Source organism: Lonchura striata, chromosome Z (assembly GCF_050655825.1).
Source record: "Lonchura striata isolate lonStrDom1 chromosome Z, ASM5065582v1, whole genome shotgun sequence".
NCBI classification, from domain to species: Eukaryota; Metazoa; Chordata; class Aves; order Passeriformes; family Estrildidae; genus Lonchura; species Lonchura striata.
In genome coordinates, this window is record NC_140740.1 from 74,033,699 (window position 1) to 74,052,500 (window position 18,802).

The 18,802-nt window shown below is 36.3% G+C and overlaps 1 protein-coding gene across 1 annotated transcript in view; it reads left to right on the forward strand.

Annotated features, from left to right (window-relative positions):
* The window catches only part of SV2C (synaptic vesicle glycoprotein 2C), a 109,597-nt gene that overhangs the window by 64,165 nt on the left and 26,630 nt on the right, over positions 1–18,802 (forward strand). Inside the window, exons 5-6 of the mRNA XM_085565983.1 lie at positions 15,390–15,523; positions 15,678–15,767. Of these exons, the coding sequence (XP_085422109.1) occupies positions 15,390–15,523; positions 15,678–15,767 (224 nt within the window). The remainder of the gene's footprint in view (positions 1–15,389; positions 15,524–15,677; positions 15,768–18,802) is intronic.

Below are 18,802 nucleotides of genomic sequence, written 5' to 3' on the forward strand. Positions count from 1 at the left end.
TAGGGCACAGCAAGCACTTGTGCTTGATGAGCAATAAAAGCTGAAGGATCTTAGGAAGCATCCATCTTTCAGCACTTCTGGTGAGTAGACGTGGATCCTTTTGAGTGGTAGGAGCTGTTAAGTGTGGATTTACAGATATTGATCTGATATTTCTGTCAAGGGATGGTAATACAGATAATGAAAAATATTTTATAATGGTCTGTTAGTTAAGCATCTGAATGAAACTGCCATGAAGGAAGCAAAACCTCAGGCACTGAAATTCCTGTTGCGGGGCCTTTGTGGATTCTGGTTTAAAGCAAGTTGATGCAATGGATGCCTCTCAAAGTTCCCTTACCCTTGTTCTATTAAACAGATATTTTTCCTTCACTTTGTGTTGGGGTAGACTAGAAAATAACAAATTAAAACAAACTCTAGAGTTTTTAAAAAATAGAAAAAGAAGGAAAACTGAATACTCCAGCACATGTAGGAAAATGCATGTCTATTGAATTATTCTGGTTGGTAGCTGCAGACAGAAGACAGAAAGCTTCTTGGCCAAAGAACCCTGCACTGGTAGAAAAATAAATTTGTGAGGTGGTCCTTATTTAATTTTTAAAATTCATGAGTCTCAATTTTAAAAATCTCTGACTCCTTAATATTGCTTTTCTTTCCTATTGTTTTCTTCAAACATGTCTTTTAAAATCTTCTTTTTCATGGTAGTTCAGAACAAATTAATGCCATAGCAACAGCTGTTTGGGAAAAAGCTGAACTTCTATTTTCTATTATGTGGCAGTTTCTATTTTTGAAGAAGGTATCTGAATTCCATCAGTTATCCAGTACAAAGAGAAATGCCAAAGAAGATGGCCTGGGGAAGAGAACCATGAGTTTTTCTCAGCTGTAAAAAGCCCACTAATGTACCAAGAAGTCTGCAGAATTTGAGATCAATATATTGTCCTTTTTTTAAGACTTGGAGGAAATATGTGAGCCAAAATTTAAAACCAAGAACAAATCTTCAAATTTGCCTCATACAATTTCTTTTCTGATATATCTTCTGTCTTCAGAATCAGCCTTCACAAATGAAAAAATACCATCTAGGGTTTAAAGAAGTTAGAACTTTGTTAAGATTGAATCTGCATTTGCTATGAGACTGTGTCATGCTGTGTATATGGAATAGATCAGACATAAAGGCAGTATACAAGGCACTTTCAATGTTAACTTGAGTTACCAACTTCTACTTGTGAATTGTTCCTCATTTGAAATAATCCTATTAAATTACATTACACTGAATGTGTACTTTAAAAAAATCTTCATCTTTAGGAACAGCAATAATGACAGAATACAGCAGAGTTTAGAAGAGCTACTTATGCAAATCTCCATTAGCAAAACAAACCACTTTATCAGGTTTTTTTATTTTCTGTGTGCTAATGCAGGGTTTGATATGGTCATTTCAATGTTTATATTTGCAAGCCCTAGAAGTTTAAGTAGCTTTTAGCACATCTACTTAATGAACACTAAAGATGCTCATTAGTGAGCTTCAAATATAACCTTTTCCTTGTCACTTCAGGCTGAGGGTGAAAATTTGTTTAGTAAGAGGTTCAGTAAAAATCTAGCAAATTGTTTTGTGAGCAAAGAAGATAGGAGGCTCAGTTTTCTAACGGGTTCTGTCAATCACCTTTTGATCCTGGTGAATTCCCTTCTGCCCTCTCTTCCTGAATGTTGCTTACAAGGCATCACAGCAGTCCTTTTAGTTTGTCCTTGCTTTTTCTAGATCTCTTTCTTCTATAGTCTCTACAGTTCCCTCTTCTTTCCCCCAGAACTCTATAAGAAACATTCAGAAACCCACACTCTCACCATGTTCCCTGCTGCAATACAGCCCTGCTCTGGCCTGGCTGCTCTCAGGTAGAAAGCAACTCGTTTTGACCTGGGTCAGACCAGTGCCAAAGCCAATGGATTGGGTGGCTATGCTTCATTCCCCATCCCCAGGTAGGCTCCAGCATCCAGGAAGGACCACTGATATCTTCTGGCTTTTCCTTCATCTTCAGCTGGACTCTCTCTTCTCTGCCTGGATAGTATATTTCACAAGGTTTTGGAGAATGTGACTTATCTTTGGGACTATTACTTCCCTGACATTTGATTGAAGTAGCTTAATGGCTTTAAAGAATGCTGGTGGAGGAATGACAGACAGGTAAACAGACTGTTGCCATAAACATCATTTTCTACAAAAACTGTAGTAATAGTCAGTCATTCTTATGACAATAAAATTGTCAACTTCTCAGCCTCACGCTTAATGAAAATTCAGTTACTCACAATAAATTGGCCTTGAGTATAATTTAAGGAAAATTACATCCAGGTTAATAAAGCTACCTTACAAACCTGTTCAGATTGACCAGCTGAAGTACCTGCAGTGTCAAACATTAACCTTGCTCTTTATGTCTAGAAACAAGGAAAATGCTGATCTGCTAAGATTTCTTTATTAATATTTTTAAAGTTAAATCACAAAAAGACCGATGGTCAATTTTGCAACTGTTCTACAAAAGATGAAGGAATCACGAGATAAAGCATATATGAAAATACATTAGTTTCCTCTGGAACATAATATGACAATATGAATTTGTCAGTTATAGTTCCAAATGATTTCTGTGGGTTGTAAAGCTATCTGCTTTGAAGAACTTGGTGATTGTCCTTTTAGAAACAGTTTCTTTTCACTTTAATAATGTATTCTTTCTAGGGATTGCATATATGTGCCTGGCTCTCAGCAGGCAGGGGATGGAGGCTCCCTGGCTGTCGGTCCCGCGGTGGCCGCAGGGCAGACACCGACGGACACCGCCGTGGGTGGGAGCGCAGCAGGGCACAGAGCACGGGGAAACTGAGGCACAGGAATGGGGAAGGACACTTGTCTGCATCTCCAAAGACTCAGTCTCAAGTGAATGACAAGTCTAGACCTGAAGGGGCTGCTTTTAAGGGATGGGGGGACACGGGGAGGACACAACCTCTGATCAGTAAGAAAGCATTAGGGGAGAGCTGCAGGGCAAGGGCTCCCCAGCAGAAGCCAACACGGAGAGGGAGCAAACCCCACACTCCAATCCTGCTTCGAGGAAGGGATGAAAGACAGGGAACACTCCAGAACCAAAGGAGCGTGCTGTCTTTGACACACATGGGTGAGACAAGGGAGCAAGGCAGATATAGAGATGGATTGACATGTGGATTGACATACATTTTGGTGAGGAGAACTGTGGTAAGCAACTCAGGACTGAACCAGTAGGGAAACCAAATGGGGACAGAGAAAGAACCTCTACAAAATTATATCAAGGAATATTAAAACATACTACAGAAGAACAAACTGTAAAATAACAGACTACCACACATTGGAATATAATTTTTCAATCTGCAGTCCAGTTGCCTTTAAAATGAAATTAACAAAATCAATTGCAAGTGACATTGGATTTTTTTTCAGGAAGTTTGTTCATACTTCTCAAAGGAGAATATTTTATGTTACTTTTGAAAATCATGTCTAATTTTAGTGAAAGTAATTCCATTTAGGTCTATTCAAATATCCATGCTTACTAGTGTATCTAACTATATTCTTTCTGCTCATACTCTTAGGTGAGGAACATGTTCAAAAATATGGCAAAACAAGATCTACCTCCCTTACAGTGTTTGTGCACTTCATATTTCCAATACAGCTCTGTTTTTACACCTTACAAAGATATTAGCAGAAAACAGTATAAAATGAGCAGTGATAAGCATTAAGATTTCATAGTGAGGGCTCTAGGCTGAGGTTTCCATTCCAAATTTTCTCAACTTTGGTGCTGGGCAAGGTGAAGAAATGCTGCTTACTCACTGTTCCTCCCTTGCTGTTTGAGTTGGTATTGTTTTCTTTTTAGTATTGGGGCAATTTGATTTTAGGCATTTAAAGTTTTGGTCCCCCTCTTAGTTGTTTCAAGAAAATGGCATTGCCATATAATAAAAAAGTAAGGAATTGCAGATAAAGACATAAAGGTAAGGCTTTTATATAGTTTTATTTTCCCACAGAAACATTATTTAGTTCAATCTGTTACAAATATTTGATTCCTTTAAGATTCTAGACTCTCTAGGAAGTCATGAAGCTGTATAAGAGAAAGAATGTAAAATAATTCTCTGTTTTCTTAATATATTGTGTTTTCATTGTTTCCTTGATAATTGCATTTCAAACACTGTGACTGTCTGCTCACAGGCCAAAGCCACCTCCCACTGGCACTACGATAGACTGAGAATTATCAGTATGGATTTGAGCGTGCAAAAAATATTTTGTTGGAAGTTTGACAAGGTTTGAATTCAAGACTTCTGACCCATGGTTCAGAGTATGTATAGAAAGGCCCTACAGTCTGTGCTCTAAGGCCAGAAATGTGACCAGGCTTGTTCAATTGACTGCTGTTAGATTAGAAGATAATTCCTAGAATGCATGTTGGCTCTAATAATTTGATCACATAAACTACCTGCTTAGTCTATCTGTCTCTCTCACAGGGCTGGGATACTGCTCCTTTTCATTTTTCTATAGAGGGAAAACAAGAGGCAAGTGAAATAGCAAAAAAAAAATAATACACTGAAATGCTCATTGAAAATAAGATTTTTCTTACAACACTGTTCAAACAAATAAATATAATAGTTAAATTTTGAAAGAGTTTCTTGAATTACAGAGATATTCTGTTGTTACACTGCAGCAGCACACAAAAGGTAGAATGCGTATCACTGATAAAAGACATGTCCTCTTAGTATTCTTCAAATATTGTTCCAGCATTTCAATTAATGTTTTGTTTCCATGTTAAGCTAGATAAGGAGGCCCCATTTTCTTTTCATAAGCTACAGTGTTTCATTGTGCCTTTTACTGATTGTCCTTTTTGATTAATTGCTTCTCTTTCCTTCTTTTCCATGAGCCCATTATTTAAATATCCTTAGTCCAGATGCACATAAATCACTGGGAGGCCTGGAGCAGGACAAGAACACTTACATTTTCAATTAGTTTCCACATCTAACTGCTGCTTTTAGTAGTGTCTGCACAAACTCATTACATTACACCATTTGTAATCTCATGGCTGTGGATAGACAGTGGAGGGCACCACACAAGAATAAATAGATATCATTGTGTCTGTATTTTGTATATGGGTTGGACAACAATATGAAGAGATTTTGTTGCAGGCAAGTGTTTCCTTATATTCTGTCTGCTCTCAGTTATTTACTTTTTTTGTATTCTTCAGCACTGTCCAAACAGATGGCTCAAAATTAATACAAAGCCATTTTTCAAATCTTAAATAAAGCAGTGGAAAACTACTAAGCACACATAGGAGAATGAAGGTAAAAATTTAACACAAATTTAAAGGTACATACAAATTGAGTTCATACAACATTTGAAGCACATTTTAGTGGCATTTGGTTGCACAGTCTTGGTGCCAACATTTGCCATATTATTTAAAAGCCCTGACAGCCTGATTCTGTCCCCCTGACTTCTGACATTAATTGCATCTCTTTGAACCATCATCTCTGAAAAGCTTGACATAACCTTTTCTTAGACTGACAAGCCTCTAAGTTGTGATGTTGTCAGTGTTGTGGCTGGCAGATTTTACTCTTTGTTTTGCAGATTGTGAAGAGCCTTCATTGAACAGCTGCACAGAGCCAGACCCACGCCAGGACTTTGTAGAAATGCATGAGTACATAAATCTCTGGGGCCACTGACTCAGTCAGCCAAACAGTCAGATCAATTATGTGCCACAGTTCTTGTAATGAGATTTTCAGCTACATATTAACCCTTGCTGGCCTATTCTTATTTATTTATTTATATCAGAGTACTTAAAACATCATCTTTACAGTTTTAAGTCTCAATTGCAAACTTAATGTAGTTTTTTAATTGATCTTGTTCATACTGGAAAAATACATTTCAATTTTTATGCTTACTTTTATCTGGGTGTCAAGCTAAGAAAGTTCAGATACTGCTGGTTTTTGATAACAGGGTTTTCATAAAATACTTCTAGGCCATATGGACACAAAAAAAAATTTAAGATAAATAAACCTTTCTGCCATATTTAGCCTTAGTCAGCTGTGTAGTATTCTAAAAACCCATTTGAAAAATGTCTGGTGGTCATTAAATTCAGGAAGGATATAAACCATGACCTATAATCATTCCAGCACTAATTTTTTTTCCCTAAGTCAATGGGATTACAAAGGTATTAGGAAGATTCAAATGTATATATAAAAGAGCATCAGACCATAAACAAAAGTATTTGCTTCTGTTGGACTGTGAATGGTGCCATATAATGTAGCTTTAGGGCTTTAACTAAAATGAAAAAATTCTCTAAATCAAATTTACATGCAGAAATGTGACAAAAGCAGACATCTAAAGTAAAATAAAACCTTTGAGCTTTTGATTACATATCATAGCTCTTTTCATCTGAAACCTGGACAAAGGTTGACTGTGTTTTTCTACACTCATTTCTAGCAGACTTGGGCAGTTTACTCAGAATAATGACTTAAGTTTCAGCTTTCATATTGCCTTAGTGTGCAACTCTAAACTGCATATGAGGTGTTAGCAAGCTCCTTTCATAGGGCAGTTAGACAAAACAATCCTTTTCCAACCTGAGAACCAATGACACTGCTGCAGCTTCAGGCCTAAAATTATTTGATATCTTTTATATCAATGGCGAATTGAGAAGAGCACTCTGGGAGGATGGGACTTCAAAACCTGAACCTATAACTGGACAATTAACCCCAATATGTAATTGGATCAAAACTTATTAAAGTGTGAAAACTCATGACCAGTTGTCCATCTTGGGTCCATCTTGGGTAAAACCCCAGCAGGGCTCTTGTACTGCCCAAGGTGCATCCTTTGAAGGCCTTTTAATAAAAACGCACTTTATTCCTTTAACTCTGCCTAGCCACTATTCCAGGTCAGCCTCTTTAACCATCAGGGCCATGAGTGCACATAAGGGAAGTTCAGATTTCTTCTAGCCTGTAATGTGCATGTTTACTTAATTTAAATAGCTACATAAATTTCAGTTGTATGCAATCCACTTAAGTTTCAGGAGAGATTTTGCACTGATTTGTATTTTATCAACTATGGGGTAGAGCAGAATAAAATTATTTTCAGAATGCACAAAGCAGATTATTTTAGAAACACTGATTTAACATCTAAGCAGAAGATTAGAAATTTACCATAGCAAGCTTTCAATTTCTGTAATCATTAACCAAGAACTCTAACAAGTGAGCATATACCCACTTCTCATACATATAATGATACTTGCATTCAGAATAAAGCCTTGTTGAAGTTACTTAGGCTCAATTCCTGGTAATGGGGGCCTAAAGTCTGGTTAAATGATGGGACAGAGGCAAAACTCTTAATGGTGATCAAAGTCAAGATGTTGCAGTGTTGTCTCTAAGTGCTTTTTCAGCAGGTTTCCAGTCCTATAGGATAATTGCACTGCAATTGTGTTCAGAATTTCTAAGGTGAAAAATTGTATTCTGCTTGGTGCTGGGGACATTACACCAGCATGACATCTTAGCAAAGTGCATTTCCACTATTTCTTGCTTGAGAATGGAAATTTCTTAGTGGCCAAGGTTAAACAAACAGAAGTACAAAATTGCAGACCTGTCTCCACTCCTCATCAGTGACATCCTTTGTTCCTTTCGTCCAAGTGGAATGCTTTACTCTTAGCCCTTATTTTCATGAAGAGTCATGTCCTTGGGTGCAATGAATAGTTGAAGTTGGGATCACTAGGAAAGGCTCACAAAGTTCTGTATAGCGATCACATATCAGCCAAACACATCTCCTGGGTCAAAAGGGTATTGGATAACAACCCTAAATATCTTAGGAATGAGGTGTAGGTATAACACGAGACTATGCAGAAGCATTGGACAAATTTGATGTGTCTCAGTTTGGAGGTAAATTTAAGAGAAAACACTCTGAAATGAGTGTTTCCTCTGAAGAGAAGGGCTCCTTTTGCCAATAAGATATGAATACCAATGCGTAAAAGTGAAAAAAAAAGCAAACTGTTTATTAACAAAAAGTAAACAAAAAACCAAAAAAACCAAAGGGGCACTTGCAAGGCGCTGAGAAGGATTGAATAAATGCAAGACACTGAAATTTCAAAACCTTAACCCCAGCCCCCACCAGACTGTGTGTGGCTGGGAGGCAAAGGTGGTGGCTCCCTCTTTGTCTCAGGGAAGGGGAGGAACAGGAGTTTGTTCAGCCACTCGGGCAGACTAGATGGGAACCATTCTGATGTTAGCCTCTTGCTTGCAGTGGGGGAAACTGGTGGGTTTTAATGACTTTTCTCATGTTGGTTCAGCTTCTCTGAGATCTGGGGTTCATGGCAGCCCCCTCTAGTCAGCTTCTCTAAGGGACTGAAATAAAAAAACGGTTCAAGGGAAAAAAAACAAAACAAAACAAAACAAATCTCCAGAACAACACCAAAAAAACATGAAAAAACTGCTGAGAGGATTCCCAGTACAGCCTCCACAGCCTCCAGGTGAAGGGAAAAAAACCAAACCAAACCAAAAAAAAAAAAAAAAAAAAAAAACACCAAAACAAAACAAAAAACCCAAACCAAACCAAAACAAACCACAAAACTGTCCTGCTTCAAGCTAGCAAGAACTAATCCAACAAAAGGAACAATGCAGCATCCCAGTAGAGTCAGCCCGCAGCACACCGAAAGTGGAGGTTTGAACCAAATCCAGCAGGAGCTCAAAACTCCCTGGAGCCGTCTTAAAGCAACAGCAGCCATTTCTGGGCACAAATGAGATGATTAAGGGAAAAGGTATCATCATAAAACCACCCCAAGACATGATGCCTATATTTTCCTTCTCCCATTATGGGATAACAGCTTCGCATTTTATGTCAATGTCTTTCTTTATGGATTTTGACAGTATAGTCTCTTCCAAAACTGTCTGTATTTTGGCTCTGATTAATATCTTATTTTTACACTTCTTCAGTGTTACTGAGGTCTTACAGCATTGAGTTAATATTTAACCTGGGTAAGTATTACTGTTCCTGTTTTATAGATAGAGATGTATCATAAAAATATACAGAAAACCCAATAAAACCCTACAGATTGCCAAAAACTTGCCATATAATTGGATTCTGTTATGGAGGGCAGTGGCTTGGAGACAAACTAAAGGGCATAAACATGTATGCCTCTGTGAAAGATAACTTAAGAGGCAGAGAAATCTTCCTTTCCTGTGAATTGTTTTGATGTCAGTTAATTCCTACACCTACAATTCAAGACAGAATATTTTCTGCAAATGGTCGTAAGTGAAGGGCTTTTTGTTTCTTTTTAACATGTTATTTATCTATAGAGGTGACAATTTGTTTTAGTGCTGCTTTACATTAGTTAAAATGGAATTTGTCCAGCTCTGTGAACTGTAAGTCAATGCTCTTGCTATATGATTTCTCAGTCATATAGAAAGGGCTGAAGAGCCAAAATGATCCTGAAAATACCATAAGCTACTTCTTGTGAATGCTCTTTACTCTTTTGCCATTGTTCATTATAGCTATTGGAACAGCTATACCTTTTGAATAGTTAGGATAGTCCCCTGAAGTAGGCTATATAGGGTGAATATGTAGAAAATGTATAATGGTCAATTTAGTATGCAAACCCTTGCTCTCTGGTTTTGTATAGCTTCTCTTCTGCCCTCTTAGACTTCATAACATTTGAATAGATAATGGGTGATTTTGTCATATTCATGTCTCTGTTTTATTTGGTTGCCCCAGTAGCCTTCCCAGTAAGGAAAATTGAAGTGCAAGGATAACTTCCTCTGTTCGACTCAAGATACAGGCATGCCGTTCCCTTTAGGCCCAGTACTGACAACAGCCTGCTTCAAGACTCTACAGCTTTTAATATTTATCTACTAGCGAGGCAAGAGAGATTCTGATTTCATAATCATAAATAGACCATTTATTAGGCACCCGTTGCCACTTCAAGCTTCTGCCAAGATTAGATACATAACATGGCCAGACTATTGGGTACCTGCAGTTCTCTTATTAGGGATACTGCTTTAATTATCTTATATGATTAAGTCTGTTCATCTTTTCTTCATTTTACATATTATATTCTTGACTGCATTGACTACTGTGCGTCACAGCATCTTAATACAGCCATACTTCAGGGCCAAATGAAAATCAGATTTCAGACAGACCATTTCAAACCATGCACAAAACAACTTACAAATTTCCTTTACCTTCCCTCCACATCTACTTCCATCCCAGCATTTACAAATATTCTGATTTGAAACTATTTTTTGTGGGTTCTTTTTTTCCTATCAGGCCTCATACATTAACATTTCCATGCAAGTGAAAGCCTTACTCAAATTTTGGGCATATATTATATCATATAATTTTCTGAAGTATGAAGATACACAAACATCCTTCTTAATGAAAAGTAAAACTTCTCAGGGCAGTTCTACAACAGATATTAGAGAACTTTAGAAAGTGGACTGTTAATGTTACTGATCAGAGGTACTGCATCTGGATTACAGTGCTATGCAGGAATGGATTTGATAATATTTGAGAGCAAATTATTTTCTATGCAAGATCAATTCTTCTTTCAGCTGTCCCAGCGATTGTCAGAATACAAAATACTGCCATGGGAGTGGCTGGAGACCTGATTTTCAAGGGTCTTCAGATAAATATCAATGCCAGCACAGAGGAGTGACTTGGGTCTGTGCTTACAAACTCCTTCCTCTGTGAGAGAGGAAATGTGTCTTTAGAAAATGCCTTGTTCCTTCTCATCACATTTTAAGTGTTAGCAGAGCAATTCTTTGTCTAATGTATTTGCAAAATACATCTGTTGAACACTTTTACATTCTTCTTCCATTGAACAGGTGATCCTCAAGGGCTAGTTTCATTTAGCTAGAGACCCATGCACCTTTGTTAATTCTCTCCATCACGGCCTGCCACAATTCAGCTATTTCATTTCCAAATTCCTTCTTCAGAAATTACCAGCAACTGACCTGCTGAGACTAGGTTTTTAGAGTATCTAACTCTCTATACAGGCTAAAAATAGCATCGCTTTTCCTAGGTGATAATAATAATTTAATAACAGAAAAGACAGGTGTTCTACTTTGTGCTACTGGAATTTCACAGTAATATAACACAGAAGAATTCTGAAGACATCTTTTCTGCAATTGTATAAAACCACAGTTTTCATCCAGTTTTGTAAATATGTGTAGCAGATCTTCTTCAGCAACATAACTTACCTAAATTTTTCTTTTTTTTTTTTTTTTTTTTTAGTGATGTTTCACCTTTATTCTAATGAGTAGCACTACAGTGTATGGTCTCAAATCCTAGATGACATTGACAGTTAAAATTGGTAATGCCAGGGCAGAAAACAATTAAGTGCAATAGTAAGGTGCTTAAATGATGCAAGCTTCAAAATATTTTCAGCCCTCATAATTTTGCTTTAGCTTAGATTTGGGAAATACTCAACAAAACGGCAGAATTTGATAGTAAAAGTCTTCCTGCAATAGGGTTAAGCTTTATTTATATTGAGTATGGTAACAGTGCCACCAAGTGACAATTTAGAGCAATCATGCTTCTTAGTTACCATAAATACTTCAAAGAAAAACATTGAGAATGAAGACTAGAAAGCTGACTTCTGACCACAGGTTGTGTGCTAAAACAGAAATAAAAAAAAGTTATAAAGTCATGTAAATTAATTTTTGGAAGAATATGTAAAATCTGTAAATTAATGTAAGTTCATTAGTTCTCTTTTTCCCTCCCCCATCTGTAATTTTTAAGTATGTTTCTATATCTACTCCCTCCTTTGATCTACTAAAACACAGAAATCTATGAAAAAAAAACAGGTTTTGGCAATTTATGACACTGTCATGAAATTAGTTTATCTCATTTGTACTGGACAAAAATTGTCCAAATGCTCAGTCTTTAGCTAACCATGCCATAAAATCACAATATTTGATTGGATTTTATTTGCCAACTCTAGTGTCTTAGAAAGGTGTTCACCACTTTATTCCTCTGGTATATATAAACTGTCTCTTTGCTTCCAGTATTTGTATACTTGTATTTGTATTTGTATATTTGCCCACATTGCAGTTTAGTGCAACAGGTATGAGTTTATAGAGATCTGTGATGTTCCTTGCAACCCCTACTGTAGAAAGGTTAGCAAATCATCCCATAAACAAGCTGTCTAGTAATATGTGTACTGCAGGAGAGGATCCTTGTGCTTGAATGTACTTACTGTTTATCAAGTGTTATAAATTCATAAAATTCATTGTAATGTGGACAGATTTCCCTCTGTATATATTTAGAAAGTCTATGACAGATTATCTTTTCTCTCCTTTGGAGCAAAAACTCTATAATATCTTTTTGATATATTAATATTATGGGGCTGATAATTTGCTGTTCTTTGAGACAAGATTTTGTTGAAAACGCACTCAACTCATAAATTGGTGATTGGATACAGATTAGCATCTTGTACATTTTGATTTTGCTCTGCTGTGTGCTCTTGTGTTTCTGTAATCAGTAATTGCCATGTCTGTGATTCACCTGGCCTTTTCCAGCAGCCAGGAGAGCAGGAGGGTACTATTTAGCACAAAGGTGCCTGTAGTAGCTTCAGATTCAGCCATCACAGGTTTTGGGTTGCTCTACAGCACATTACTCCCAGGATGCACTTGGGACAAATGTTTTGCAATTCATAAAACATTGTGACTTGCCCCCGTTCTCAAGATTAATGACTCTTGAGTACAGCATAGCCAGGGAGCAAGGGTGAAGGTCGGCTCCAGTTTTGAGCAGTGAACTAAATGCAGCCATGTAGTGCTGCTGTGCTTTTGCTATTTTGCCATGAATCAGGGGAGAAGGAGATTGACTTACAGCCAAGAACACAATTTTATTTACTTCCAAGACTTGCATACAAAGGGAATGAAAGCCACTTTGTGAGCTAAATTCAGAGCTGCTCTAATGGCTCCATTATCCAGATTAGCTCATGACCTGGGGAAAAAGGATCAGTTAAATTTAAAAATAAATCCAAACTTGCTATGCATTTGAAATACATGTTTGTTTTGCTGATCTAGTGCTGGTGTTGGAATAGATGGGAGGAAAAACCTCCAGAAAGATCTGTGCAGCTCCAGCTTTTTTCTACAAATTGTTTTTTATAATAATGACATTCCTATCCATCATTCATTCAGCAGATACATTAAATCACAAGATAAATTGCAGCAGCTAATACAGTACATAGTGAAAAAGATGGAACAAAAGCTATAAAAACTATAACAAACATTTCACTTGACATGCCCCTTGGGTATTTTGTGGAGTAAAAAAGATGTTTTGTAGGTTGTCACAATGATAGCAGAATGAACAGTGCATTTATTGCTTTTAATTAAGTGTAGTATGGTTCAGTTATATTAATAAATAACAACTAAAAATAAATTACCAAGAGCATTTTCCAGGACTGGCTACAGAGCACAAGATGTTGCTGTTATTTTATAAGTGGTATAAAGCCAGGTTGATTTCACGTACTGCAGAACTGCCCTTTCTATAGCCCAATCTCATAAAACATAAACTGGAGCTGTGAAAGGCAGATTGCCTAACTATACCAGTGGCTTCGTGTATTTCTGGAACAGTTTTTAGTAACAAGAAAAGCCAGTACTTGGCTGATACTGAACATTCTGAAAGATGAAAACTTCCATCCTGTGCTGCCTTCCCTGCAGCACTAGCAATTGCACAGATGCCAGGGATTCAGATCAACTCACTGATCAGAGTAAAAAATTTGCTTCACCAAAAAGTTATTTTACAAATTCTGCACCAGGTGCTTTTGTTCTAGACCTTAAATTACGTAAATTACATAATAATTAGAATATGATTCTAATTATTAGAATAAAATATGTACACAATATCCAAAGCACAGGTATGGTCTCTAATTGCTTCATTAACACACTGTAAACCTTTCTTTACTTCCTTCCCTTCACAATTTAGATGTAAAATAAACCCACATGATTTAAGACTTGAAATTCCATAAGAGCAAATGTTAACATTTTCCAAAAATCAATAAAGAGTGAATTCTAATACACTTTTATGTTTGTAAATTTTAATTACAGGGTTTATTTAGGAATAAAATTTACCATTATTTTTTAGGCATCCTGGTTTATTTGGAAGGATATTTTGAGCAGCAAAGTATGTCCTATATGGAGTCTTACTTGAAAAAATGACATGGGATTCCAAGAGTCAATACTCTTACAGATTTTATCCCTTTCTCCCTGAGGTAAAGGTGACAGTGCTGAATGGCTGCAGAGCACACTGATATAATTTCAGAAACAAAGGAAGTTTGTAGGAGACCAGAAATACACACATTCCCACATCTACTTATCAAGATGTTTCACCAAACCATTGACAAAGAATAAAAATAAATCATGGGTTGATAGTGTTTTCCATGTGGTAGTATGTAAGTACATTAATATGAGAAATTTTTTCCCAATAATGTGTTTATGATCCACAGCATAGAATGTTTACATCCTGAAACACACTTTTCATTTCTCACATAAATACCTCCTTTTGAGAAATACTCATTAGGCCATTTGGTACTATGTCCTACCAGTTATTTACTGCCATACAGAGGGATGTCAGTAAACAACCTGAAAAATCATGTAACAATAATAGATTAATCCAGTGTTTCAGTTCTTTCATTACCCAAGATTTCATTGTCTTCCAGTAACCTCCTCTGTCCTTTACCATTATTCTTATATTCCACTCACCTTTTAATAAGTTATCATTGAAAATTTACATGAAAATTCCTGCTATGCTGAAGCCAGAATAAAAGGCCAAGTAGTTCCCAAATAATACTTTTCTCTTTCTTAAGATAAATTCTTAGTTTTCTTATAATTACAACATTTCAATAGTCAGTCATAATATACCAACCAAGCATATACTTCATTAAAAACCAGAACTAGCAGTCACATGGGTGGTTCTTATTAAGGGTATCAAAATCAACTTTGTAGAAAAAGTTATTGTTAAGGAAATCTATGCAATTGCAGAAAATACATCGTTTGTGTGTAGATTTTTAAGTCTCTCCACTTCCATTGTTCATAGTAAACTATTTCCTTCTATATATATTCTTATGCATGGTGACGATGTCCCTGTTTGGTTCACATAACTACCTTAATAAAGATTTTGCTAAGAGAATTGAAAAAATCTTCTTCATCCCTGCACAAGAAAGCCTTTTATCCATAATACAACCACTTTCCAGTATTATTAGTCATACAAGAGGCTAAAAGTCATAGTGTAGAACTACTTTTTAGATGACCAATATTTGTGGAAATATATCAGTCAGGCTTCATTTAAATACAGGTATCTTTTTGCATGTCCGAGAAGCAACATATAAAGGACAACACATATAATACTCAAATATTTGTCTACATTTTCTGAATTTCTGCTTCCACAGGATGGAGTTTCAGCATGGGCTCTGCCTACCAGTTCCACAGCTGGCGAGTATTTGTGATTGTCTGTGCACTGCCTTGTGTCTCTTCTGTGGTTGCCCTCACCTTTATGCCGGAAAGCCCACGGTTCCTGCTGGAGGTATAACATCCCAAACAGTTTCTAGATTCCAGTGAAAATTATTTCTGTTTTATATATGACTTCTACCAAACAGACATTTAGATAATTCAGGAGCTATAGGTAGTAACTTGATTTGTATATATGTTGCACTTTCACGTTTTGTTCTAACATTTAGGTTGGAAAACATGATGAAGCTTGGATGATACTCAAGCAAATTCATGACACAAACATGCGTGCTCGTGGTCAGCCCGAGAAAGTCTTCACTGTGAGTATTGCTAAATACCTAAATAAAAAATACTGTGAATTCCTACTGAAATTGTTATATATACAAAGTCTGCTAAGAAATCATCCTTTGGCCAGTATATTAATGAATGTATGAAGCCACTGCATGACAATTTTATCTGGTGTACCAAGATAGTTAATAGATTCTACCTGTGTTTTATTTACTAAGTTTGACCCTTTGTAATAATAGTACGCACATAAAAGTCCAAATTAGTTAGCTGCTGTGTCTTTAGGATTTGGAATTTGTTCCCATTCTTATCAGGTAAAACAATGGTTTTATAAACTACATCTTCATTTCTATTAAATCTTAATTTCAAACATTTAATATTCTCAAAATGTCTGGGAGGCTCAAATTCATTTTTTTGAGGCTTAATTATAAAACCCTATTTAAAGTATTGATGGGTTGTTTCTATTGGAGGAGAAATTGCCAATTCAAAAATGGATTTTTTAATGGCATCTTTGTTATTTATGAAGACTATACAAAAAATCTTGTCTTCCTGGATACAGTAGGATCAAACAGCACTTTCTTGCTTTGAAATCCAGTTGGCCTCTCTATCCACAGCAGAGCTGTAGCAGTATGTGCACTCTGCTCCCTCAGAGCCATGTGTGGGATGTTTTTCCTCTTCCAGAAGCTTTCTTCTTATTTTAATGCACATGTAACTCAATTAAGAAATCATCTTAAAGGTTCTGCATTTGCAGGCAGTCTTGAGGAATGACCATCTGACCACATAACTTATATTCCACTGAGATTTGCTGTTTGCTGCCTTGAATGTAGTTTCCATTGCTTCAATTTAAACCTTTCCACAAAGAAGCTAAAGAATCCCTATATTTAACTTGAAAGAAAGCTGGTTAGCACATTTACCATGTTAAATCCACATTTATTGGTACACTGGTGACCTACCCCTAATCCCACCTAATCTAATATTTTATTTTCTGATTTAATTTATGAGTAAATTGCCTAACACCATACAGCTATGGTGTAATTTCACAATTGGCTCTTGCTGATCTGAGCAGCTTTCAGATGGAGTATGCCTGCTCCTGGTGACTTCAGAGGTTTTTTTTCTGCTACTATTGATATTCATTAACTGATTTCACAGTCAGCCATAGTGCTGACCCTGTTCGTCTTTAGTATTGGTTTAAGCACAAGGAAGAAGACAGAAATGTGCTAGGAGAAAATGTGGGTGGAAGGATAAACCTCTCACGTCACTTTGACGTAATTGTAATCACGTCCTAAAGCAGCTGTCGAGAACAAAACAAAGCACATGCTTGTTGTTTCCAGCTCTTGTGATCTAACAAGCCTTTGTGTGTATGGTTGTTAAAATGGGACACTCAGACACTTTATCTACAGTCACTTTTGTAAATTGGTCAGCCATTAATTTTACCAGTTTCTGCCTTGAGCATTAGGAAAACTCTATATATCAAGTTGAGACTAGAAATACTGTGCTGTGTGTCAAGGTTAGACATACATAGAAGTCCCTATTTTTAGCTTGCATTAAAATGATTAGAAAATTTTTGTCCAACATCAGCACTTCATCTCATAAAACCCAGAAAGCAAAGAACTTATGCATAATTTGTTTGACTTACCCTTTTAGTTTATTTTTTTTCTGTTAGTCCTCAATATTGTGACATTTTTTTCCTCAGTAATTTATTAACATACTTCTCCTAAACTTTCTGTACTCCTCATTTGCTTATCCAATGCCATTCTATGACTCATGCTTTACTATTTTCATCCACTTAATGTTAGTTACATCAGACACACTTTGAGAGTATGTTTTCTGACTCTACAGATGATGTAACTTTTTCCCATTACACCTATAGTTTTGGTGTCATTTTGGTTTATGCATTTTCCTGTATTATATTGATTTAATCTTTTTCTATCAGCTTTTTTTTTTCACAAGTTATGCTTATTCTTGTTACTCATATTATTGAGGGGATTATCTTCAAGCCTTTAGAAAGAGATGGTATCAATTGACAAGTAGTTGGCTTTAGAGTTAATCCAAAATGGAATATTCTAGGTCCTGAATTAATTTAGAGGGTGACTCTTCATACTTTGAAGAATTTGTCCTGAAAGCAGTGACACTAACAGACAGCAGTAAGTTGGTAGTATCTTCAATCATGGAACTACCAAAGTTAGATGTTTATGTACATGCTTTATTATCTTTCTGGGTTTTTAAAATACCTATTCATTAGACCTCCTGGTTTAAATATTCAAGTAAAAAAAAAAAAAAAAACCAAAAAAAACAAACAAAAAAAAAAAAAACCACAAACACAAAAAAACAGGCTTTGCATCCTTAAAATCAAAATTTTCTCTACTCCTCAATTACCATGTGTTAATTCCTTTTCCTGCAAATATTTCTCTTTGCAACAAGTCTTGTTTTTTTTAAATTGTGAACCTTGCATATTAGTAACCATTGCTTTTACACAGAAGCACCGTTTTCATTAAAATAGGTTTTCTTTTCTGGTTTTGGGTGTTTTTTCATTCTTCATACACTGACATGGTGGATTTGCATATTCCAGATGGACTATTTTCCTGACTCAATAGGATTTTTCATATGTTAAAGAACCACAAAGATCAGGGAACTTCTGTCCCCAGTCACATATAGTGGATATATGTTTTCCTCAATCTCCACAGCTCCAACTGAGTCAGATGCCCCAGTACAGTGAAAATGCTGTCCCTGAGCCCACAAGAGTGAGATTCCAAAGGCATTCCTTTTCTGCCTAGAGGAGTGATATGTAAGGATTTCTGTATGTAGGGGATACCAGATAATTTTTGAGGACCTGATTCAGTCTTTTGTATAACATATTTCCTGAAAGCAGTTTAAGAAAAGCTTGAGATAGTGCAATGATGCAGATGCAGTTATTAGAAGAGGCATGACAAGAAGGTTACAGGCCTTTGATAAAGTCATGATCTGGCAAAACAGCGAGCTGTAGTACTTCAGAAATGAGGGCAGTATACCTCAAACTGCTTAGGGGGCTTTTCTGTGTTCTTGTTCATGGGATGATGCTGCTGTTGCATCT